The following is a 27,271-nucleotide window of genomic DNA, read 5'->3' as shown; positions in this document are numbered from 1 at the left end:
GAATGGATGAATGGACTGACATCGGTTACCCATGCTACAGTTACAGAACCCTCTCTTTAGATCCTTCTCAATATTCAAAAGGTTGACTCACACCACTTCATAACCTCAGCTTTCTGAATGCCAGAATTTTTATTTACCACTGGCAAAACCCCCAAACCAACAACAACAATATGAAAAATACATTTTCAAAATTTTATTTTGTTGGCTGAGACATCTAAGCCATTTCTGCCTAGAACACTGTGTGCTGTGTTCTCTGCACACTCAGGTCTTTGGCCAAAGCTGAGCCTTTCCAAAAGCTATTGCAAGCCATTTAGTTGTCAGTCCGTGGTGAAAGAATTAAAACATAGCTAATCTTTCAAGTAGTGCCCACACAGCTCATGTGGAAGCCTATTGCAATACTGCTAGGAAAACTGGAAGAGCAATTGGTACTTTGGCTATTTTTTTTTAATCCTTCTCACATACCCGTACCAAGTCTTACAGTTGGGGTATCAGAATACCTTGGTAACAGACTTCTTTATTTACTTCTCAGTCACATCTCATCTGCAGTACTGTCTATGAATCAATCTACCAAGTTAACAGTTAACGTGAGTATACATCACAAAGCGGAGAAATCTCCCCCTTCTTGGTAGGAGAAAGAATCACAAACTAAAAAACAGATGTAGCATAAAGTGTGTCATTTTCTGCAACGGAATTCAATCTAGAGCTTTTTTAAGAACATTAAGCATATTTAGCAGTTAACTGAACTATCTCTTCACTCTCCCAATTCAAATACAGTAACAGGATGCCTAAACTGATATCAACGCATGAGGAGGCATGAGATCTGACCAGGATTATTCTTTATGCACATCTGTCACAGTTTTGAAACACCACCAAAGTCAGCTGGAGCCAAATACACAGATAGTGTAATCTTCATGTCATTATAGGCTAACGTGACTAGGAAGGCATTTACTGGTCCCAAAATAAGGGACACTGACAGACTTACTGGAATTACACTGGGAGTGTAATGACAGGACAAGGGATAATGTCCTCAAACTGAAAGAGGGGAGATTTAGATTGGATATCAGGAAGAAATTCTTTACTGTGAGGGTGGTGAGGCACTGGAACAGGTTGCCCAGAGAAGTTGTGGAGGCCCCATCCCTGGAGGTGTTCAAGGCCAGGCTGGATGGGGCTTTGAGCAGCCTGGTCTAGTGGGAGGTGCCCCTGCCCATGGAAGGGGCGTTGGAACTAGATGATCTTTAAGGTCCTTTCCAACCCAAACCATTCTGTGATTCTGTGTGATTCTGTGAATGTTGTGAGATCCAGAATATCCAGAAGCTGCTTAGCACCTTGCAGAATCAAATCATAGCAAAGATAGTTTGTAGTTATAAGGAAACAGGAATTTCTGAGCTTATTCTATATATTCTTCATCTATGAAATCCCATTTGTCCTCAGTGGGAACCCAGCACACACTTAGCTTCAAAGTTTATTTCACCACACTTGGACTAATACTACCAATGCCTTTATCAGAGATGAAGAATACTGTTTAGAATTTGCAAACATACTTGATAGATCAATGAAAGGCCTCAATAACAGTAAGTTCAATTATTTAAAAAAACCCTCTTCCCCTGTGTTCCTTATTTTGAACAAAACTTCATGAAGGCCCTTATAGTTAAAAAAATAAAGCATGCCAGTCAAACTAATAACAGAAAGACAATGAAAAGCCTTGCAAAGCAGGGACAGATGTTGTGTACAGGAGTAGAATTAAAATTGTTTAGTTGTACCACTTAGAATGAAAAGAACTGATCAGTATTCCAGCATTAAAAAAATCTGATACATCTCTGATAAGTATATTTTATAATAGATGTGGAATTACAACATGAATTTGCAATTTATGGTTGGAAAGTTCAAAAGCTTGACATTGAAAAACTGCATTAGCTGAACTGCATTTCATATTTAGCAGAAAAGACAGGTAAAGCAATACATATGTCCTGTTAAGCTCAACTAACCACTGATATCTTTGAACAAGAGGGCAGTTATTTTGCAAAGGCATCAACAGACTCTCAGAATATAGTTTCTCTGCTCAGAATTTAACATTCTGCCTTCTAGGAGCTTCAAACTTCAGTTAAGTAGATTTATATTTATATTGGTATATCAGATGTATTTACATTTTTTTTCTGCCCTAAATTTATCAATTAACTTTATTTATTGTTATGAGGCTATATGCGTTTTCATTTCTAAAACATTTTTAAGTTTTTTACATTATATCTGTGTCTGAAATTCTTCCCAAAATCTTATTGTAAAGCAAATACTGCAGATCTCAGTGGGACACTCCAAGATATCCTTTCCTGATAAAAACACTCTCTACCTGTGATCTAACATAAGAGTGAAACCTGAAAACAGTTGTAAAAGTAGAGCTTTGAATCCTAGGATTTAAAATTTTATGTTGTGTGTTCAAGCTGATCTAATTGTGATGTTACCCTGCTTCGAGCAGGAAGTTGGGTCAGATGAATTCCAGAGGTCCCCGTCAAACTAAATTATTCTATGGTTTCAGTGAGTTCCTCTTCATCTGTTTAATACCTTAAATTTGACGACTATTCAACAGTATTGTGATACTTAAAATTTGTTAGCTAGGTATGTAGTTGCTGAAGCAAAGAGCCTATAACTTAACTTTTGTCCCTCTACGTTAGAATAAGTTTGCCCAATTTTTATTTATTGCAATGCTTTCTTAAAAAAAAAAAAAAAAAAAAAAAGACTCCTGAAACACAGCTTGCACAAACCACTCTGTAACTTTGCTGCTATCTCATATGCGATATTCTAGCTTTCCTGTTAGGTCCCTATGTGAGAATTAAACAATATCTTAGTAAATTTCCCTGTGACTTGCTCTGAACTTGCACTAGGAAGCACCAGATAAAGAAGCGTTACCTATTTGTCAACAATGTCACGTGGTAGGAAATCTTTGGACATGTATTGCAATTTTTAATGCACTTTTTCAATACAATAGGTGTTCATCAATCGATACTGCCAGGGTAGGCCCAATAAAAGAGAGAGAAATACAGTACAAGAAGACTCTAGCAGTCAGCAGCACAAAGAGCTCTGCCTGCTTATCAGGTTTATTAGCTCTCCTAGCCCACAACAACTGCTGCTACCAAAGCCGTAAGATTTACAGAACATAGACTTTTTTGAACAGATAACCCTGAAAAGGGCAGTGATGTTAATAGATGAGAACGGTAGAAAAGTTAATCTGACAAAGTAGAAAGACCAAAGTTAGTCTACAATTCAGAAGGATGTGGCACTCCTAATTCAGAAAGGAAAGCATGCATTCAAATCTCAGTTTTTGTTAACAGTATTTGGATAGGGCTTTGCATAGATAAAGTGATATACAAATGCAAGGAACTATTACAAATGATAACGTTCCAAACTAAATTAATTGATTCTGTGTTTAAATACCATTTATAGTGACGCAATTCTAATCAAACACACAGAAATGGAAAATACTTCATACAAAGCTCACAGCACCCTTCTGGACAAGTCGTCCAACTGTGGAACGAGCATGTTAATGGTGTGCTGGGTGAAGAACTGGCTGAAGGGCAGAGCTTAAAGAGTTGTAGTCAGTGAGGCTACATCTGGCTGGCCACTGGTCACCAGTGGTGTTCCTCAGGCCTCAATTCTAGGGCCAGTTCTGTTCAATGTATTTATGAATGATCTGGATGTAGGAGTTGACCGCACCATTAGCAAGTTTGCTAATGATACCAAACTGGGAGGTGCTGCTGACTCTCTTGAGGGACAAAAGGCCTTGCAGAGGGATCTAGATAGATTGGAGCATCGGGCTATGATTAATGGGATGAAATTTAAAACGTCCAAATGCTGGATCTTGCACCTAGGCTGGAGTAACACTCGGCAGAAGTGTAAACTGGGAGAGGAGTAGCTGGAGAGCAGCCCTACAGAAAGGGATAAGGGGGTGCTGGTTGGCAGCAGGCTCAATACGAGTCAGCAGTGGGCCCTAACAGCCAACAGGGCAAACCACATGCTGGGGTACATCAAACACAGAATAACCAGCCAGTGAAAAGAGGTGATTATCCCGCTATTTTTAGTGTTGGAGCAGCCTCATCTTGAGTGTTGTGTGCAGTTCTGGACCTCACAATTTAAGAAGGATGTGAAGGTCCTTGAATGTGTCCAGAGGAGGGCAACAAAGTTGGTGAAAGGGCTGGAAGGAATGTCCTATGAGGAGTGTCTAAGGACTTTGGGCTTGCCTAGTCTGGAGAAAAGAAGGCTGGGGGGTGACCTCATTGCTCTCTACATCTTCCTGAGGAGGGGAAGTGGAGAGAGAGGTGCTGATCTCTTCTCCCTGGTATCCAGTGATAGGATGCGTGGGAATGGTTGAAAGCTGTGCCAAGGGAGGTTTAGACTGGACATGAGGAAGCATTTCTTTACCAAGAGGGTGGTCAAACACTGGAAAGGGCTTCCTAGAGAGGTGCTCGATGCCCCAAGCCTGTCAGTGTTTAAGAGGCATTTGAACAATGTCCTTAATAACATGCTTTAACTTGGTCAACCCTGAACTGGTCACGCAGTTGGACTAGATGATCATTTTAGGTCCCTTCCAACTGAAATAATCTATTCTATTTTGAAAATAGAACCTTTTGAAATTATTGAACTGCTATTCCTCTCCTTGCTTTGAATACTTCAGATACTAATGACACACGTGTAACGAACTGCATTTAATGATCTTATAAAATATGTTTCTCTACCTTTTGCTATGGATTTTCAAAGCAAAATTTCTGGCATTTTCAATGGAAACAGAAAATTGGGAAAGACAAACATGACAGACATTGTTAATTAAGAATTAAATGAAGTATAGTGTAGTACCTGCAAGGTGGGATCCGCTGATTTGTCTGGGGGTCACATTTTGGTACTAAGATTGTACAGGCAAAAAACATAAGGTACTTGTAGCAGTTGGTCTGAACCAAGGCTGGGAAAAGAGAAGACTCCCAGCTGATAGAGGCTTCCTTCTGTGTCCTGTGGCCCAGGTAATTTGGGTAATAAGTATAGTTGTAAGGCAAGTTCATACAGAGTTCCAGAGTAATTGGTTCACACTGACCTTTCACAGAAAGAAAAAAAAACAAAAAAAAGAAACACAAATGATGTGAGATTATATGAAATACAGAAGAAATAATAACATAAGAATTTAACAAATTTATCAGTCAGGTGACTTCCTCCTAGGCTTGAAAAATTACAAGTTTCAGAGCTTGAGACCCCATATGAACCTATTCATAACAGTAAAGAATTTTTGTATTTCTTCCCAGATTGGTAGTCAGAAATATTTTTCAATTTTCCACCATAACAGAAAACAACAGACAGAATTTCACTTAAATTCAGACTGAAATTCAGCCTTTTATTTAGCACTGAGAGCAATGTGAAGTTATTTACTTTCGTTTACTTCTGAAATATGAGAAAATTTTCCATTCAGAAGTCAGCTGTTATCAAAAGACTGCATATATTCGCTTATTCTGGAAGCAAATGTATCTTAACAAGACTAACATTCTCTGCCAGCCAGTTGCTAGTGTCAGTTGCCAGCACACTGTGGCAACTGTATGATCCTGTAGTTGGATCTTTGAGATGAAGGTGCAAGAAGATCCAACAGTCAATTTTTCAGCTGATCAGCAAACTGGCCAGTATTCCTTGGATTGGCATCCCTTGTTATAACCTCTTTTTGCATTTACCTCTAGTCTGAGGATGACAAAGCTCATTTTATATACAGATTTTCCTGTCTGCTAAATCCTCGCTTACTGCCAATACTGAACTATTTCTGTTGTTTCAAACCACTTAGTCCCAGCTTTGGGGTATATGAGGTTCAAGATTTCAACAATTGTCCTCACATACTGCCATTTCCTTTTCATCATGATGAATTCTCCCATGTCCTCCCACACTTCAGCCCCAGATGCCCAGATCAGTTTGGTTTTGTCTTTTGATTTTTCCCCAGTAAGCATCTTTTCTTGGCGTGTACAGAATATTACACGTTCATCAGTATTCCATGATGAAACGCAGGTAAATGAGCACAAATCACATCCAATGTTCTACGTGTTTGTACAACATAACTATTCATGACTAAAGGGTAAAAATGCACCTGTATCATTCTCTCTTTTGTTATACCTCATATTTATAAGGGTTTAGGTAAATTCTAGAAGAAAATCTAGTCCACTGAAATGCCCCTGTAGGATAGCTCTTTACGTGTTTTCAATATGCTTACAATTTTCACACTGTGTTTAGAAAGCTTCTAACACATTATGTGCAAAAGTGTGGTTGTGGGTTTGAAAAGAATAACTTTGACTCTCATAGCCAATTCCCTACAATTCACAAGCAGGGTAACAAACAGAACATACACTCCAGGGGAATACCTGACTGAATTTAAGTAACCCAAATCTTAACCTTTCCTTCTGATGTTTGTCCTACAGTCTAAGAGATCTTGCTACTCCCTTATTACTACCCTTATTGCAGTAAAAAAAGTGTTTCCTTATGTTCAGAAGGAACCTCCCGAGTTTCAGTTTGTGCCCATTTCCTCTGGTCTTATCACTGAGTGCTGAAATAGCCTGGCTCTGTCTTCTTTACATTCTCCCTTCAGATATTTGTTCTGTTATCCTAAATATGTTGTAACTGCATTATAATGCCAACCTAAACTGATCAGACATTATCACACATGGAGAACATCCGTCATATTCAATGTTGCAAAATGTGGCCTATGCTTTGGAATTTTCCAACCAAAGAGTTATTTAGGCCAGAAAATACTGCTTTGTCAAAACCGAAATTTTCCACAGGAATTCTCATCTCTTACCAAAGATGGAATAACTCTGGTCAAAATACGAACCATGAAAATAGCATGAAAAAAGACAATAGTACTTCCAGATGTTATACAAGAAAAATCTCTCCCAAATTCTCTTGCTGTTCCATTGTGTATAGACAATTAAATATTCACTGGACCAGAAAGGGAGGAAGAGAAATGATCCAGAAGTCTAATTCAGATTATGTGTTACTCTGAGAATTATGGACTGTTGCCCATAATAAGATGAGGAAACTTCATCGCTAAAAATACTCTTGGGTTTCTCATGACACGGAATGTGAACATTGTTTTAGAACTTAAATATCACATGTCAAAAATGTTTTTCGCTATCTTGTAACATAGTACTAGCCGCTCAAACATTTTCCAAAATTGCTGTCTATATATACAGTGGGATACAAAAATCTGCATTCATCAGAAAATTGTGGACCACATGAACAACTGCGTTGGACCACAGTTAAGTCTCATACTGATATATCCACAGGGAAGATGAGCCTGAGAAAGAAAGTATACTTTCAACTATTTTTTATTGTGAGAAAGACTGAATTGCAGTCACATTCCTTGAAAGACTGTTGCCTTTTACAGGACTGTAGGTGCTGTTCACGAAAGGTAATTTGCTTAGGAGAGAACTGCTCCCTGAGTATATAAGAACTAGAGGCTGCTATGGAAATGTACGTATTTTCCTGCTTGTTGGGTAAGGCTGCTGCTGGTGCCTTGTTTGCCAGCCAAATAGAGGGCTTTCTTATGCACGATGGGTGACTACGCAGCCATCAGCTGTGAGTCCAGTGTTGATCCTGTCACAATATATCAGATACATTTCATGTGTTCTTTCCTAATCAGCTTAAGTTATAAGTATTTAAAAATAAATAATATTACAAAATACTGTCTTTTTTTAAACCCAAGTAAATGTAAAGTTGCTACACTTCTAAACATATAAAACAGGGTTTAGTGTAACACCTGATAAGTTTTGGAAGCATTATGAGTAAAGAAGCTTTGAAACAGCAGATAAAAATATGGAAGCCCTCATTCCTGGGTAAACTGCAGTTTTATGGCAAAAAGTCAGTAATGCTCAAATAAAAAAGCTGAATCATCAAATGGAGAAACTGAGAAGCAACACCTGTTCTTAGAGGCACAGGCTGCTAACGCTGCTAAAGCTACTGCTTCTCCGTCAGGCAGAGAGATTGGGGACTAAACATCTTTCACTCCCATGAGCCTTCAGCCCACAGAGAATCAATCTTACACGCATTTAAATTTGTGATGAGCTAGAGTGGAGTTATTCATCAGTAATTATATCTCAATGAATACTCATGTATTCTGACCTTAAAACATCATGTAAATATGACCTTTAAATCTCACCAAAGACAAGAAAAGATTACTTGAAGAAGTTTTCTTTGGAAATGCCAGGTACCTACAGTTCCAAGGGATTTCAGCAGGAACTGCAGATGTGGTCAACAACCAAAGTAATTTGATCTGTTGTGATAGCTCATGTTTGATTTCTCCTTGATTAGCGCACGTATCCCAAGATATATTGCTTCCTTTTCACCAGGAGGCGGACAACCTCTCATGGGAGATAATATCTGACCATGAATTACAAAACACAGATGAAAACTGACCGAGATACTTCAACGAAGATATCTGAGACTTCAACAACAACAAAAAAATTATTTTTAAAATTTAAATTTTATTAGAAGTTTTTAAAAAATGAAGTGGATTGTTACTAGTTTTGTGTTATATGGATACCTTCCTTCCCATTTCATAACCCTTTCTAAATATTTCTTGGGAGATAATGATGGTTTGGTTCACAACAGGCAAGTAAAAAACCCCAACACCTACTACTCCAATCACCTTAGAAGGCTCCTTCTCACCTGAATAGTTTGGTCATGGCTATGGCTTAGAGAATAGACCTACAAAGGTGATGTACATAGTAGGCATCTGCTGCAGACCACCTTAGCAAAAAGAGGAGGTAGATGAGGCCTTCTTCAGAGAGCTGGAAGATGCCTCACGATTGCAGTGCCTGGTACTTATGAGAGTTTTAATTACGCTGATATCTGCTTGAAGGGCAGCAAGTTGGTCTTAAAGGAGAGCCTCCTCAAAGCACAGGAAGAGTCCACTCCAATGCAAAGCAAGTCAAGTAAGTGTGGCGTAAGGCCACCTTGGCTGAACATGGATCTCCTGACCGAACTCAAACACAAAAAATAAATATACAGAAGATGGGATAGAGCACTTAAGTGCTCTCTATCTAACGTAGAGATATTTGTAGAGCATACAGGAATGGAGTTAGAAAAGCCAAAGCTCAGCTAGTTGAAACTACTGAGCAATGTAACGGGCAAGAAGGAGGGTTCTTGTAAGTACACTGGCAGTAAAAAGAAACATGAGAAAAAATTGTGTCTGCTGCTCACTGGGGCATGGGAACTAGTGACCAGGGACATGGAAAAGACCAAGGTATTCAATGTCTCTTCTGCCTCAGTTTCCACTGAGGAATGTCACTGGAAGGTTGCTTTATATCATCTTCAAAAGGTGATGGCAACTCTGGCACCCGATGACCAGAAAAAGGTCAACATCGCACCCATCTTTAGGAAGGGCAAGGAGGAGTACTCAGGGGACTACAGTCTATCCTCAGTCCCCCAGAAAATTATGGACCAGTTTCTTCTTGAAGACATGTCCCCACATGAAAAAAAAGGTGACTGGGAACAGCCAGCACAGATTTATCATGGGAAAATCATGCCTGATTAATCTGATTGCTGTCTCTGACAAGACGACTGGCTGTCGCTCCCTTTTATTCAGCACTGGTAAATATCTGGAGCATTGTGCCCTGTTTCTTGGTTCCCCAATTCATAAAAGACATCAACATACTAGAACGAGGTCAGTGGAGGGCCACCAAGCAAGTTAGGGGACTGGACCACATGATCTACAGGCAAAAGGTGGGAAAAGAGGGTTTGTTCAGCCATCAAAAAGGAAGGCTAAGGGGAGATCTTACTGCCATTAACAACTACCTAATGGGAAGGTGTAAAGCAGATGGATCTAGACTCTTAGAAGTGCGCAGGGATAGGATAAGAGGCAAAAGACACCAGTTGTAACACACAGAACTCCAGTTACACATATGGAAAAAAGGTTTTTACTGTGAGCATGGCCTAACACTGGAACAGTTCTCACAGAAAGACTGTGGAATCTCTGTGCTTGGAGATACTCCAAACTCAGCTGCACAAGTTCATGGCCCACATGACTTAATTGGCACTGCTTTGGTCAGGACTTTGGACTAATTGACCAAACATGTGAACTAACTTCCTGTAATGCTAAACGTGATACTTATAGAATTAGAATCATAGAATCATAGAATTGTTGAGGTTGGAAGGGACCTTTAAGATCATCGAGTCCAACCTTTAGCCTACCCTGACAAGAGCCACTTCTAAACTATGTCCCTAAGTGCCCCATCTACCCTTTTTTTAAACACCTCCAGGGATGGTGAATCCACCACCTCCCTGGGCAGCCTATTCCAATGTTTAATAACCCTTTCAGTGAAAAAACGTTTCCTAATATCTAATCTAAACCTCCCCTGACGTAACTTGAACCCGTTTCCCCTCGTCCTATCACTTGTCACCAGGGAGAAGAGGTCAGCCCCCATCCCTCCACAACCTCCTTTCAGGTAGTTGTAGAGGGTGATAAGGTCTCCCCCCAGCCTCCTCTTCTCCAGGCTAAACAACCCCAGCTCCCTCAGTTGTTCTTCATAAGGTTTGTCCTCCAGACCCCTCACCAGCTTTGTAGCCCTCCTCTGGACACGCTCCAACACCTCAATGTCCCTCTTGTAGCGAGGGGCCCAAAACTGAACGCAGTACTCGAGGTGGGGCCTCACCAGTGCCGAGTACAGGGGGATGATCACTTCCCTAGTCCGGCTCACCACACTATTCCTGATACAGGCTAGGATGCTGTTGGCCTTCTTGGCCACCTGGGCACACTGCTGGCTCATATTCAGCCGGCTGTCAACCAACACTCCCAAGTCCTTTTCTGTCAGGCTGCTTTCGAGCCACTCTGCCCCAATCCTGTAGCGCTGCATGGGGTTGTTGTGTCCCAAGTGCAGGACCCGGCATTTGACCTTGTTGAACCTCATACCATTGGTCTCAGCCCATCGGTCCAGCCTGTCCAGATCCCTCTGCAGAGCCAACCTACCCTCAAGCAGATCAACACGCCCGCCCAGTTTAGTGTCATCTGCAAACTTACTGAGGGTGCATTCGATCCCTTCATCCAGATCATTGATAAAGATATTAAAGAGAACCGGCCCCAGCACCGAGCCCCGGGGGACACCACTTGTGACTGGACACCAACTGGATTTAACTCCATTTACCACCACTCTCTGGGCACGGCCATCCAGCCAGTTTTTTACCCAGCGAAGAGTACACCTGTCCAGGCCATGAGCAGCCAGTTTCTCCAGGAGAATGCTGTGGGGAACAGTGTCAAAAGCTTTGCAAAAATCCAAGTAGATAACATCCACAGCTTTTCCCTCATCCACTAAGTGGGTCACCTTATCATAGAAGGATATTAGGTTTGATAGGCATGACCTGCCCTTCACAAACCCATGCTGACTGGGCCTGATCACCCTGTTCTCCTGCATGTGCCGTGTAATGGCACTGAGGAGGATCTGTTCCATGACCTTCCCAGGCACCGAGGTCAGACTGACTGGCGTGTAGTTCCCCGGATCCTCCTTCCGGCCCTTCTTGCGGATGGGTGTCACATTTGCTAACCTCCAGTCAGCTGGGACCTCCCCGGTTGTCCAGGACTGCTCATAAATGATACCAAGTGGCCTGGCGAGCACCTCCGCCAGCTCTTTCAATACCCTTGGGTGGATCCCATCCAGCCCCATAGATTTGTGCACCTCCAGGTGCTGAAGCAGCTCCCTCACCGTTTCCCTTTGGATTACGGGGGCTTCATTCTGCTCCCCATCCCTGTCTTCTAGTTCAGGGGTCTGGGTGCTCAGGGAACAACTGGTCCTACTGCTGAAGACTGAGGCAAAGACTTCATTAAGTACCTCAGCCTTTTCCTCATCCTTGGTCACTATGTTGCCGGCCCTATCTACTAGAGGACAGAGATAATCCTTAGTCCTCTTCTTATTGCTAATATATTTATAGAAACTTTTTTTGTTGTCCTTGACAACAGAAGCCAGGTTTAGCTCTAGCTGGGCTTTGGCCCTCCTGATTTTTTCCCTACATAGCTTAACTACCTCTTTGTAGTCGTCTTGAGTGGCCTGCCCTTCCTTCCAGAGGCCATAGATCCTCTTTTTTTCCCTAAGTTGCAACACTAGCTCCCTGTTTAGCCAGGCCGGCCTTTTTCCCCGACGGCTTGTCTTCTGGCACATGGGGACAGCCTGCTCCTGCGCCTTTAAGACTTCCTTCTTGAAAATCATCCAGGCTTCCTGGGCTCCTTTGCCCTGGAGGACTGCCTCCCAGGGGACTTTGTCAACCAGGCTCCTGAAAAGCCCAAAGTCCGCCCTCCGGAAGTCCAAGGTAGCAGTTCTGCTGACCCCTCTCCTTGCTTCTCGCAGAATTGAAAACTCTATCATTTCATGGTCACTGTTCCCAAGACAGCCTCCAACCTTCACATCCCCCACAAGACCTTCCCTATTTACAAACAACAGATCCAGCAGGGCACCTTCCCTAGTTGGCTCTCTCACTAGCTGTGTCAGGAAGTTATCCCCAGCACATTCCAGGAACCTTCTAGACCGTTCCCTCCCTGCTGTATTGTATTCCCAGCAGATGTCTGGCAAATTGAAGTCCCCCACTATGATTGCCCTTTTACAAAAAATTAGGTGAAGCATTGAAAGAAGCACATGTAAAGCATATATGGCAAAGTATCTTCTATCTTTGCTTCAGCAGCATCTAGAGGCTGCAACATGAAGGTGCCTCTCTCCAAAAAACCACTTGTGCGTGACAGTCACAACTTTAGAGAGACTGTGGAGTTTGGACTAGTTGACCTTCCCATATCCGTTCCAACCTAAATGGAATAACACTATTGAAACAAGCTACCATATAGTACCAAACTATACCTTGCAGAGATAACTGCTTAGCACAGAGCAATTACAGGACATGTCTATACATTCATATGTAAGTAAAGGCAAGCCTGCCTGTGTGCCAAGGTGACCTGAACTGATGTGACTGTATGAACACATCACCAAGTTTTAATTATTTCTGAATAATTCTGAATACAGTTCTGCCCCAGTTTTGAAACCTAGCCAAATATACTTCAAGTATCTGTTCACTGTGCTTCATTGCACAAGTGAGAAAGACAGCTACTCAGAAGCCAGTGTACAGTGGGTACAGGAGGCTCGCACGGAGTGGTACAGTACAGGATATAGAAATGAAGATACACGGCGTTGAAGGCCCCAGTTCTTTACAGTATGTATTGGTCAGAAGAATAACTAGTTTTGCCAGTTTGAATATCAAAATTATTTCTTCATAAGAGGGCTAAAAGTTCTCCAGACTACTAAACACAGTACTATGTTTCCTTATATTTTGAAAATAAACCAGTACCTTATGCTTTGCACTTACACTGTGTTGTTTACTTTATGTAAACACTGACTGTCATTAAATGTTAAGGAAAAGTGCAAGTGTAAACACCCATTTAGAAAATACCAACAATTCACAGAAAGGAAAATATCTCAATGACAAATGTTATGAGTATCTCTTAGTACATCAATAATCAAAAGTTATGATGAAACTTTAGTTTCATCTTTGCCCTTTTCAATACTTAATCTTATTACATATGTGCATTAGATAGTAAATTAAAGTGTTACTTACTGTGTCTTACCCTGCATCCTCTAAAACACCCTAAAAGAGTGACAATATGAAGCATGTGACCTACTTACTGCAGTTTGTCTGGCTGTTTCTCATCTCACAGAGAGAAGTTCCACAGGGATCAGGACAGGAAGTACATCTCTGGTCTCCCTCCTGACAGAGGGTTTGACCTGAGGAAAACAGACATTTACTATTCTAATTATTTACCAGACTAACAAAAATGACTGGAGTGTAGTGATGAAAAATACAGAGTTTACATTACAACCGAGTATTTCCTTTACGTAGTTGAATAAGCGTCCTACAGCATTTCAAGTGCAGTAAGGAAGATGTCACTTTTCTTTACCCCTATGTTTAATATACAAATTTATAGCCCAGTTTCTGAATGAGAGCCATTTACCATGATCCTCTGACAGAGTATGAAAAGTCATGTAAATCAGATTTCAAAGGGAACAATAGGTCCTAGCTGAAAGAGAATACCCTCTGGGAATTATTCTTCAGTGACATTCAGTTGATCTGCTTCTCATTTTATGATTGTTTTGGTGGACAATAAAAAACATCCTGAAGAAAGGTCGTCAGAGCTGAAGCTTTATTGTCCTCCTTTGGCTGGTTAAAAACCAAACAAGGAGAAACCCCAAAAGGCTATGGTCCTAAAACATGGAATCCAGAATAACTAAAGGCAGCACTTCATCAAAACATTTCTGAGAACATTACCTGGGTAGTTAGATTCTCTGACAGACCTCTGGACTTCTCCCTGTCTCACAGTGGTGACAGCCTCTTTCCAAACCATTAAATTCTCTGATTCATATGGCTTCTGCAAAATCAGTCATTTAATTTACTATTCTGTACACAGAGACCAAACAGTTTGGATTTTATCCTCTCATCCTGTTTAAAATGGTTTATTGGAGCTATTGCTTAGTGTTTGTATTGCACTACTGTGCACAAACATTAATCTTTCAGTCATAGCATCCTTATATTGGGTATACAGAAGATACTGAAGAAACACCGACCCTGAAAACAGCCTTGTCCCAAAGGACTGACTATGTAGTCATATCTCTTCATAATTATGTGGATATACTTCCCTTCATACATGTTATATATTGAAGCAATGGAGGTACTATCTTTTGCTGTAGCAATTGAATGTCTTATTTTACATGTGCATCTGGTTGCAAAAGGGAACTTGAAAGGCAAGGAAAACCTTTTGACTTCTAAAGCTATCGCAAATCTTTATATTAAAATTCATTTTTGAAGTTTGCTCCAATGCCACCTTAACTCACAGTGGAAGAGTTTCTCAACTCTTTGAAACCCCCTGTGCTTCAGTGTAATCCTTTCGATCCTAGCACAATCAATGCTGAATTTACATAAACACATTCTACCCCGTCTTTGGAAGGGATCACAGAACCAGCTGTCAGTACATCTGTATTAGATTTCTATTGTCACAAAATGAATTACAGCTGTAATGTTAATAGATGCCATACCTTAAATTTCCTTAAGGTATGTAGCGTAGGATCTCATTTGGATATAGATGAAGCAATGGCCATTTGCAACCCCTATACGTACACACTTGTACTATTACACAAGATGCCTGTATCCTTACATAGGCAAGTGGCAAATCACTACATTTTGACCTAAAATTTCTATGCTGATTTCACATATTTACTGTGTTTGTAACAAAACCAATATTCCAGGTCACTTCAGCCCCAACTTCACTGCCTCAGTTAGGCATACCCAAATTGTTTGATTTGCACAACAGAGAAGTTTTTGTATTAAGTGTATGTCCTATTATATTTTCTGTAGTTGCTGAAATCAGCAACATACATAAGAAATATAGAAGAAAGTTCAAATAAGAATTCTGCCTCGCTTTTACATGGACTTTGCAATGAACTAAAGAGGAATAATCCAAATGAAGTCCAAATTCTGCCTACATATTCTCATGCAAATTTAGGATGGACAGGATATGTGGTTGCATGAGGGAAGAATTTTGCTCTACACAATATCGCAAAACATTCGTGGGTTTTGCCCATCAAAGAATGAATAATAAGAGCAAGGAAAAGTTTTGTATTTAAAGGCTTTGCAGTTTAAATGCTAAGCGGAAAAATCTTTTAGCATATAGTGAGATCATTGACTACATAATTACCACCCAATCCTCCTCCTCTGCCCTCAGCATCCTCGAATCTGTATCTGTTCCTCTTACCAAAAAAAGATTTTTAATCATTTCTTCAACATCCATGGGGGCAAAAAGCAGTGAAAACAAAACACATCACTGACTTCTAGCCTAGATCATGCATCAATGATTTCAGTTAAATTCTCTTTTAGTAGTGATAAACAAATCTAAGAGGCTTAAATTGAGTGAATTTAAAAAGTTGACTTGATTGCTTATTGAATGCTCTAAATAGTTTTGTACTTTTCAATTTATGCTATTCTCCTGCTTCATGTCTTTTATATTAAAAATGATAGTCTTGTATTTGCAAGTGAAATGGAGGATCACGGAATTCATAGAATAAGACTGAGGTGGGACATCGGGAAGAATAAAAAATGAGTATTTTGTGAGACTGTACTGTCAGAAGAGGACAAAACTTGGTCCTCAGTTTTTAGATTGCCACAGTCAGAACTGTAAGAAATTTCATGCAAGACCTTTTTGCAACGCCAACATTAATTGTGAACAAGAATAATTGTAATTTCTGTATTTCAACTTCTTATTTAGATTTTGGAATGGAGATGTTTAAATTGGGAGTAGAAAGATCCCAAGAACTTAATATGAACAGAAGGGACTGCGTAGACACGCTTATGAAAGGATTTCTTCTAGACTGGTTTCCTAAAGAAATGAGGCTTATATAAACACAATGTGTATTTATCTTGTGATAACAGGTCTGTTCTACTCTAATAACTTTTGAATAGGTTGTCCTATTACCACTACATGTGACAGCACTAGAGTTTTCTAATGAAGTGAATCCCTTTAATTTCTTAAAAACAAGATTCATAAGAGAAAGACATTAATAATTCTCGCATTGAAGGAAAGGCTGCAATCTGAACCTATACCTTACCAGAAACAAGAGAATTACATGTGAAAAATGCCTTCAAATACTGAAACGGTGACAACATGGCAACATCTCTTTTTGAATGTCTAAATGTACCACAGGACACAGGTCTTTGGGAAACCATGTTCCGGGGCTCAAGAAACTGCCTGGTTTCCTTTTCTTTCATACAATCCATCATGAGACTGCTATTAGGTAGCTGTGAAAACTTACATTCTCATATATTTTCCCTTAGTCACACTAAATCATTAGTTTACTTATGAAAATGTCTTTTCTCTGACTCCCAAGTTCTGATGAAAAAAAGATTTTCATGAGAAAGTTCCTCCTCAAATGACACCAATGCATGTGATAGTACCTTCAAATTCTGCAGAGAATGTGAATATGTATTAATTTATTTCAAGTAACAGCTGATCATGTCAGATAACCAAACACTATGCAAACTATATCACCTCCATTTCTAATAAAACTTTGCTTACAACTTCCTGTATGAAAGCACACACCAACCAGCCTTACCAAGTGTTATTTGAAAGGCAAAGTAAATTTGTCGGTTTTAGCTAAAGGCACTTTAGAACAAAGTCGGTTCAGTAAGAACAGTAAAATGAGGGATAGCCTTACTTTCACTGCAGTTTTCTTCATCACTTCCATCTTTACAGTCATTGTCTCCATCACACTGGAATGCACTAGGAATGCACTGCCCATTTCTGCACTCCAACAGACCCTGACTATGACACGCTAGAGAGAAAAAAAGATTATATTCCGATCAATGTAGGTTAATGAAGGTCTTAATTATTTTTAAACATCATTTTGAAGTTATTTTAGAAGGAGCGGATAACACTGCTTAGCACTGAAGGCCACTAGACTTTTTTCGTTATATGTAAGCCATGTTTTCAATAGCCTACAGCTGTGCTGATCTTCAGCTACAGGGACTGAAACTATATGTGTCAGGTATTAGCAACAGGCTGAGACGGAGGTTCAGCTTTTCCAAGAAAAAAACCCCATCATTTTTACTCATATAAAAATTGTCACCCTTTCTTTGCCCATTTACTTACATCCCTTTATTCAGATTAGGTTCTTAGATTTCAGGGAAAATTGTATGATAGTAGTTGCAAGGTCAAGCACTGAATAGCAGCAAGAGCAAGAATCAAAGCAGCATAAGCATATGTCTTATGAGAAGCTTAATCACATTAAAACATGTGCTAGCTCTCCAAGACTTGATTTTGCAATCTCAGCAATATTCTAGGATAGTTGTTTTGCAGATATACACCATCATCGCTGGCGCAGACAGGAGTCCAACTCTGACAAGATGTGATAGGTCGCATACAGACATATCAGAAAGCTGTCACAAACTCAGAACACCTACAGTTTAAGAGGTTATATAAATTCATTCATTACTCTTTAATGGGAACATTACAATTAACAAAAAGCTAATTCTGTAATTAACAAGAAGCTGAAACACAAGGCAATGCTGGTGCTGGTACTTCTCAACAATGGCAACAAATGTTTAATTTGCTGCAGCTGTCTACCAGAAGGGACATTTGTCAAGTGCAATCTTGTGAATCAACTAAGCTTACGGTTTTGCCTTACAAGCAATAAGTAAGTATACTACTTATCTTACATTTTGTTTTTTCTTTCTAAAGAAAGAAAAAAAAAACTAATTTAGAGATTAAGGGAACTTACAGCAATTGATTTCATCTGATTTGTCTATACAGTCATGGTCACCATCACATACCCAGTCAGCTGTTATACATCTCCCATCTCCACACTGATGATGCGTCACTGGATTACAATCTAAATAAAATGCAAAGTTGAGGAGAAACAAAAGGATGATAAATTCTATTTGTATAATTTATATTATTGATCAGTTGTTCTATGCCTCTAAGATAATCTTTCTCACTAATGAGCCATTTTGCATTAGTAAATTACAGTAAGAGATTTCCTGTACCTGCAGATTTTTTTGCAGATGGTAGCTACGTATGTTCTGAATTCTATTGCCTATATAGATAGTGATGCACTCATTCCTTCTCACAGGTGCACAGTTGTTGCAAATAAACAAGTTTCTAAGATTTGTTAAGCAGATTAAAAGATCTTCTGGCTTCCCACCTCATGGAATGATTTTCCCTGATGGCAACTGAAGATGTTGGCTAACTGAAAATCATTCCTTACATTTCTCTTTTCACTGAGAAATTAAAAAAAAAAAAAAAAGTTTCTCAACTGCCACATTTGGCACTTAATCAGAAACTGTGTTTTTTGCATACATTCAGAATTTTCCATAAGAATGAATGCTTCCACAAATAAAGAAAAGCATTCTGTTGAGCAGGTTGACTTTATATCAGAAATAAACAGGAAGCATAGACACAGTCCAGTCTGCCAAATCTGCTATGAACCCATCTATAGCCTGTAAAAAAAGTTAGATCTTAAATTTTATATAGAAAAACTATGTCAAGATAGGAATGGTAGGAGTCAGATTAATGTTTAGAAAAGTCTTACATCAAAGACGTTTTATGAAAAAAAACACAAAAAAAAGCCAAACTGACAAGAAGTGGTGAAAGATCTTAGAGTACACTTAATTTGGAGAATAAACATAAAACGAATCTCAGAAAAATTGTGCCTTGATTTTTGCTTTTGAAATTCTCTGTGCTTTTCCTTAGAAAAGCAAAACAAAAAAGTGAGAAAGAATATTTTAACATTTAAAGCCTTATTTTAGAGCACTTGATTTTTTTCAGGTGTAGTAACAGAGCAAGTTAGAAAAAAATACAGCTTTCAAAGTTTTCCAATATTTACATGTGAAGATTATTCTTTTTTATGGCAAAACTTCATTTTTTTCCCTTTGAAAGTTAAGTGTAGGTAGAAAGAGAAATAGAAGGGAGCAGAACATACAAAGTTGATTGAAAACAGAATTTGAAAGAAACAGAATATGTTCATCAAAACATACAAGTTCACTGTGAAGCTTATGTAAAAACAGTTCAGTTTGTATAAAACAGATGGCATCACCAGTGTGTAGCCTCTTACAGTTTGCTTTAATCTCAGTTACATTCAGCAAAGTTAGCAAGAAAGCAACCATAACATCTTGAATTAATTAAAACAAATTGCAAATCGGAACATTTCTTAAAAATACCGCTACCTTCAAAATTTGGATTAACCCAGAACTCTCCTTTAAACCTTTTCAAATTGCATATAGAATTTGTGAGCTGTTTTCACTTTGCCCCAGAAGAATAAGAGCAGGGTCTATTATTGTTTTAGTAGTTTAAGGAAAAAGATTGCTGGCTTAGGCAATACTGCTATCTTAAAAGACTTTAAAAAAAACATAAAACTTTCATTTACCACAGTTTTGTTCATCACTAAGGTCTCCACAGTCATCATAGCCATCACAAACAAAGGTATAATTTAAGCATTTTCCCGTGTTGCAACGAAACACATCATCACTGCAGTCTACAAAAGAAATTTTTGTAAAATGTTAACGTGGAACATTCATATAAACTATTAACAATGGAATATATTGACTAAAACAAGATTAGTTAAAGATACCCTACAATTTACAGGTCTGCATTAATACTTAATGTGTACCAGTTTATTAGAATCTAATATGGAAGAACAAGAAAAATCATAAGCATTTTTATTCTGTACGTACCAATTGCTTTTTTGATCATTACTATGAGGAGAAAGTGCTCTGGTTACACATATGGACCAAAATGTTTAATTAATTTATACGCATAAAGTTCTCAAGAAAGGTTATGGGTTTCATTGGCTAGATTACTCAGACAGTCTTGAGCAGCTGATGGTGGAGCTGAAGCTTCTAACAGCAAACTCAAGATCCCCAGACCCTACTTTCAAGCCTGCCTTTGATATTACAATGGTTTCAAATGAACTTTATGTTTTATGCAGTTTTGAGCTCAGAATTTGGCCTGATGCCATCTCATCAAGGAATTTTTAGCACTGTCAGCCCTAGGTGGGTTTAGCCTTTCTTTCCATGGTTGAGGCCTTCAGTAAGGCCCTGATAAATATTTTTTGAGTATATCCAAAATTCTTGAATAGTACCAGGTTTGATAAAAACTTGGAATCTATGTTGTAGTTAGGAAAGGGAGGAGAAGAGTAAACAGGGTTGGTGGTATCTCGTGCCATTTGTAAAAAACTTTTGATTACAAATACACAGCTGGGAAGCAGGTGACCTACTTTCATTGCCTTCCTCTAGGCTTTTCCTTCACATCTGGGTTTTCCAGGGAGAATGCCAGGGTATATAGAATATCTGGGTAGATGATGTGGTCAACCACATTGTGGAGGTAGACTCCTTATTGCTGAAGTTATGCCACTGGAACCAAGGAAGTTCTTTGTGCCCTTTACTGGGATATGTGGGCAATTTAAATGAGCTCTTTCCTGGCCAACATACATGATGAGCTTCAAGAGCAGGGACTGGAACAGGAGTCTTTTCCTTCAGCTGAGAAGTTCAACCACTAAACAACAGAATCATGCTACTGCTTGCTTGTGACTCTCTTGGCATGTGACTCCTGTGTCCATGATTGCACGGTGGTCCCACTTTGAAAGAAGGATGTCCATCTAAGTATATTACGCACTGCAAGGTGCAGCACTCTCCCAGAAGGTGCAGTGGGGTTTCTGTCCCTCCAGATCAATGTCAACCAAGTGTTTCACCTCCTAGGTCAGTGTTCTAACTTTCATTTTCTCAAGGCTTTACCAACCTCAACTCTAGAACTTGAACATGAATCACTTCTTCCCCTTCCCTCACAGAAGTATTCATGCTCTCTACAAGTTTCATATCATCTTAGAAAGTCCAAACATAATTTATAGCACAATGCGAAGGACAATGCTTCAGGACATAAAGTAAAATAATATGGATGAGCCATAAGCTTTGTAGTCAATAGTTAATTTAGTTTTAAAAGAACAAAAGGCATGAAACAGTAAACACCAAAAGCCCCAAACTAAATGAAAATATTTAAGTTCTAGTTTTGTGTAAGCAGAACAATAGCCAGCTGAGAGTAAAATTCTAAACATTACTTGTTTTGAGTATGCAACAGTGTGAAGTACTCTGGCAACCTTTATCCTTATTGTTCAGTTTGTAACTCTGACAGTTTCTATGCTTGCATTGCTCCTCATGCAAACGAAACAAAGTTGTCTTTTTCTATGTTGTTTCCTCTGGATAAGTTTACGGTTTAAATTCCACCCATACCCCCATTTCTGTTTACATTCATACCTCTGTAGCTGCAGCAGTGTCCTTTAGGGTATGGCAGCTCTCAGGCCCACAACAGACAGGGTAAACAAAAAGAATACAAACTGCCTTAGAAGGAAATAAGATCCGCTTTATGAAAACCTAACAGTCTTAACATACGTTTTCTTCAAGATACTGGCAATAATAGATAGTATAGGGTAGCTAGTTACTTCCATCAGAATAAGGCGAGCACTTTGCAGCTGCCATTTGTAAAAGGCTCAACTTAAATTTGAGGACTCTTGTCCCCCTTTACTGATTTCTTACATCTGGGAATCGAGAGCTCTTGCGCTCTGTGGAAAGTGTCCTTAATGATCTGCCAGCTCTGTTCTGCTCTCTTGTCCCTGAGGGCAACTTCCCAGGATGGTCACGACAGCCCCATGCAACGCTACAGGCCTGTGGCAGAGTGGCTGGAAAGCTGCCTGGTGGAAAAGGACCTAGAGGTGTTGGTTGACAGCCGGCTGAATAAGAGCCAGCAGTGTGCCCAGGTGGCCAAGAAGGCCAACAGCATCCTGGCTTATATCAGAAATAGTGTGGCCAGCAGGACTAGGGAGAGTCATTGTCCTCCTGTACTCGACAGCTTTTCCCATTTCTAATGGAACTTGAGAGCCATAGTCTCACAGGTATTTTTAAATTTTTTAGCTTGCATTAAAAACTGAAGTTCACTCTGACAGGAAAAATTCAAAGATAAAAACATGCAATACTTCTTATGTAACAGAAATTATATCAATCTATCGCCATTAAATAAATTGTAGGCTATTAAAGGAAAAGCAAGCTCTAGCCACATTTATATTGAGACTAGGAGGAAACTGCAGCCATCATCTGTTCCTTGGAGTATCCCAGATAAAAATCTATCAGCAGCTTCCTTAAAAATGGCTTTGTGAGTCTTGGAATGCCCAGGTTCTTAAATCACTAATAAGAATAAATATCTGAGGTAAATCTAAACTGCTCAGTCTGGAACTCAACCTGAGGTCTGACATTTTCCAAAGTCTGAATGCACAGCACTGTTGTTGGTTTTTTTATCATGTTCTACTATAGTCCCTATATAGTCATTGTTCCACATTTTCGTTCAGCTTTTCTAAAGGTGTTAGTAGTCCAAGGATGTTTTTGTCAACAGAGAAAAACACATAGGAGCTCTAAAGATAAACACTACCAGAGAGAAATAAGTAAGAAATTAAGATATCAAGCATGTATATTCATTTTTCTTTTCTACTGCACCATATACTGGTATTTACTTAAATAAACCACATCCAGGGTTGAGACCAAGAGAACTTTCTAAACAGATGGTTTTGCATCTGCTGTAAAACCAATGCCAACGACTAGGAAAAAGATACAACTAACAGTCTTCAGTTTATCATCAGAAGTGCTCTTCTGATGCATGTTATTGATCCATTAAAAAAAAAAAAGCCCCCAAATCCTTCTAATTTCCACATAGGTCCTTGCAACAATCTTAGAATCTGCTTCCAGGCATAAAATTTGATATATCAAAAACACAGCTGTGGCCAGAGTGAGCAAAGGTAAACACACTAAATGGCATCTGAGAGAGCCCAAATGTCTATATATGCAAATACTATGCAAAGTTCCTATTCTGTACCAATAGCCTTCGTTAGTTTTTAGGTTTCTCTGAATGGATTCAGTGCTTCAATGGAACACTGCAAGGTTTAAGAAACTTACTGCAATGGACCTCATCACTCCAATCATCGCAGTCGTTGTAGCCGTTACACTGGAGTTTTCCTGGGATGCAGATCCCACTGGCACACAAGAAACTCTCCTCTCCTCCGCACAGTGCTGGAAAAGAGAAGGAAAGAAATAATGCATGTTAAAGTTTTCAGGGTAAGAAGAAATAAGCGGAAATAAAAGATAGCTAGAACAATGAGTCTTAATTGAAGCAAGAAACTCCAAATCAATCAAATTCACACGAGTGCAAACTGTCATTTTCATCTAATTTTTTTTTTATTTCAAAAAAAGGTATCTAGGCTGAGTTAATCAGCAAAGTTCAATCTACCATTACTTCTATAAAGCAGCAGTACAGAGTAACTGTTAAAAACTGAGCTTAGGATAGGATTAAACAAGTTTTCTTTTTTTCTATTAAGCAGATGTGTTGGATTAAATATCTAACTAAAGTTACTACAGATGGATGGTCCCAGCCTAGGTTTTCAGGCAAAAGGTCACCAGGTTGAGCCTTGACAGTGTCATAGCACAGACACCTTTCTAGAGGGCATTCTTTTAACTCCCTGAACGCTAGAAAACAGTCATCATTGCTATTTGATATATGGGGAATTGAGATACCTAAAGAGACAAAAAAACCCTAGAACTTCAGGCATCCCACTGGAGATACCTTGCAGAGCCATTATGTTCAGAGGGAGGGAACTCATAACACCTTCCCATTCAAGTCCTTCAAGGCACTTAAAATACAAAGATGCAGATGACCATTAATTTGTTAACATCTTAGTCCACACAATAGAAACCAAACTGCCAAGCCTTTGCTTTAAAAAACATCGGCTGAGAAAAATCGCTGTAAAACATACAGATGGGGAAAGATACCAAATGAAAATTACATGGGGATGCAAAGTAAAAATGTCAAGTAGAAAAGCAAATATTCAGTACAGAACCTGTTGGCGTTTGGTTTTTTGTGTTGATTTTTTTTTTTTCCAAAAGCTACAGTTAACAGTCAGGCTACTCAACAAACCTAAACAAAACAGAAAGTTTCACCTCCAGTAAAAGATCATCAAAAAAACCCCAGTAACTTTACTTCAACAATACATATCTGAAATGAGAAATAGCTTTCAGAGATGGAGGGAAAATATCCTGTCGCTTTGCCAGTGTAAAGTTATTAAATGTATCCATGTGTGAGAACAGCAAGTTCACACAATAAAATCTCATGAAAGTTCAAAATTCTACTCATAGAAATTCCATTGTAATTCAAACTTTGTATCCAAGTTTGCCAAGAATAAATATTTCTAATAGTAGCTTTCAAATTTTACCACAATGCAAATTGGAGGTATGAAAAAACAGAATCTCTTCCTCCATCAAAGTCATTTTAAACCTGATCATGACATAGCTCCATACTTCTCATCTTAAAATGCCTAAATTTGCATTTTTCCTATTCCTATAGGAGAATACAGTTCGTATTTTTTCTCCCTTTATTCTCTGAATCTGATACTTAACATGTTAAGTCTTGAAAGTATATTTATGACCTATATCTCAAAAGCAAATAAATGCAAATTGACTATTCTCATCATAATTTTCCATTCCTCATAACATGTCTACCAACAAGTATATTCATCCAGAATATAGTTAAAAATAATTAAAGAAAAATAACCAAATATCTAATGATATCATTTTTAGTAGAATGAGCTTTTATGACCTCAGTTTGGCACTGCAGTAGACGATAGCACAGAGGTCATACACTACATAAATTTCAGATGAAGCCATTAATAAATCAATTATTATGAGGATGTTTGTGACAACATTGTACTTGGTGCTGCACTCAGCAGAATTCCTAGCATAAGGAATTAGCCTTAACAGCGAAGTATTAACCACAATAATGTGTTGATTAAGCACGTGCTTGGACAGATAAAAACTGAGCTTAAGTGAAAGATCAGTCCTAAACTCACACACTGCTACTGTCCCATCTAAACTCCTCTTTCTGGTGCCAACACTTCACTTACAAAAGGAGGGAAAGTTCTTTTTAATCTCTCCCAACAAAACAGTCCGTCATGAAGTAACTCAGAGCATACAAGTAATCTCATTTTGTACGTCTTCAGAAGTATAGAAATAGAAAAATGAAACAAAATGGAAAGCAAAGTGGTGCTGATGAAATCTGTCAGTGTTTCACAAAGCATGCAGACACAATTTAAGGATATAAAAGATCAAAGGCAGAGAGAGATGAGAAACATGAACTAAAAAATATTGACTCTCCATGCTGCTGCAGCAATTTTTATATGCTTTATTTGGTTGTTAAGCCATGCTGTTCATAGAATTTCAGGAATTCATTATTTAGTGATGTATCTTTTGATTTTAGTAAGTGTATCATAAAAGAAAACTTGCTGGAAACTTTTTTCTTCAATTCTCAAACACACGGCTTTTATCTTACAGTGCTTTAGCCTGCAGGGTAGCAAGTGGAATGTCTCTGTTTTTCCCACAGGTGAAAAGCTGAAGGATAGGAAATCCAAGTGATTTGTCCAATGACAAATAAGGAATCAGGTAAACAATTCAAAGAAGTGGATTATAGAAGTGTATTGCTAAGAATCTAAACCTAAATCAGAAAAATAAAATAGATTATCTCCCTGTTCTGACAAAGTAAGCCTCTTACTTCTTGAAGCACGCTGGTCTTCACAACAGTCTCCTATCAGGAATTTTGGCTATTGGGAGACCAGCATCCTTTAGCCCTGCTGTTGCTTTCACTTTGGCAAGGGACAGTTTGTGTTACTCTGATACCTTTCTCTCTTCTCCCTCTCACGAGGCACTTTCAATGATGACAAGGACCCTTCTAGACCTAGGCCTTGAGATCTCCATGGTTTCATACTATTCCTCAGTTGCGCTGGTCTTTTCACTTCTGTCCTTAACCTGCCACTACCAGGTACAACCTATATCCTAGAATACAGCTTTTTGCCATTCTTTTGTGTTCCTGAATCCACCAGGACAACCTGCCCATAGTGACTGTCAGAGCTATGAGTGCACTAATAGGGCTTGAATGGTCTTGAACCACCCTGACCAGTCTCACCTGGGGCCTCCGCCCACACCCTGCCCACAGGCTCAAACCCTGCCTGAGCACTGCTGTAGGTACAGCTCCATCTCCTGGATGGATCCCTCGTATATACACCACAGCTCGTCTTTGGCCCTGGTTCCTAGCTGGTCTGCAGCTCTAATTTTGGCCCTGGTTCCTAGATGGGTTTGGAGCCACACTGGAGCCTTGTCACCAGTCCCATCTCTGGTCCCACCTCCTGAATGGGCTCTCTGCTTGGACCATGGACCTGGTTCATCACTTTGCCATGTCTGGGGCCAGCTCTGCCTGCTGCATTCAGGCTCTCCATCCCAGCACAGCCTCAGCTCCCAGCTTGCCTGCCTGGAGGGAGCAGCCCTGCTCCTGCTGCTCCCTGATGGTGACACCTCAGGTCCTTGGCTGTCAGGTTACAGCAGACTGATTGCTCAGGCTGGCTTCTCATGGTGCCTTATTTCTGTCAGTCTGATGCTACCTGGCAGTCAAAGACGTATCTCAAGTTCCAACACCTGTTTGATGCCTCTGGCCAGCTATATTAGAAAAATAATTTATTCATATTTTCACTGTTCTCAGTTCTCCATTATTCTTTCAGTTATCCCAGATGCCACCTCTGCCTTTCCATGTCTTCACAGCATACACGGAAGACATCCTTCACTGCAAAAGTAGCGTGCCCGTTGTCCCTGCACAGTGTATTAGGTATGCCACCATTTG

At 39.4% G+C, this 27,271-nt stretch overlaps 1 protein-coding gene across 2 annotated transcripts in view; it reads right to left on the bottom strand.

Annotated features, from left to right (window-relative positions):
• CORIN (corin, serine peptidase) overlaps positions 1-27,271 on the bottom strand; it is a 149,115-nt gene that overhangs the window by 31,610 nt on the left and 90,234 nt on the right. For both annotated transcript variants that reach the window (XM_054204227.1, XM_054204228.1), the window contains exons 6-11: positions 23,512-23,625; positions 19,944-20,051; positions 18,300-18,410; positions 17,238-17,354; positions 13,662-13,760; positions 4,843-5,074 (exon numbers count right to left, since the gene is read on the bottom strand). In XM_054204227.1, coding sequence (XP_054060202.1) covers positions 4,843-5,074; positions 13,662-13,760; positions 17,238-17,354; positions 18,300-18,410; positions 19,944-20,051; positions 23,512-23,625 — 781 coding nt within the window. The remainder of the gene's footprint in view (positions 1-4,842; positions 5,075-13,661; positions 13,761-17,237; positions 17,355-18,299; positions 18,411-19,943; positions 20,052-23,511; positions 23,626-27,271) is intronic.

This window comes from Rissa tridactyla, chromosome 5 (genome assembly GCF_028500815.1).
Source record: "Rissa tridactyla isolate bRisTri1 chromosome 5, bRisTri1.patW.cur.20221130, whole genome shotgun sequence".
Taxonomy (NCBI): domain Eukaryota; kingdom Metazoa; phylum Chordata; class Aves; order Charadriiformes; family Laridae; genus Rissa; species Rissa tridactyla.
The sequence above is the reverse complement of the archived record's forward strand: the minus strand, read 5'-3'. Positions and strand labels throughout refer to the sequence as shown.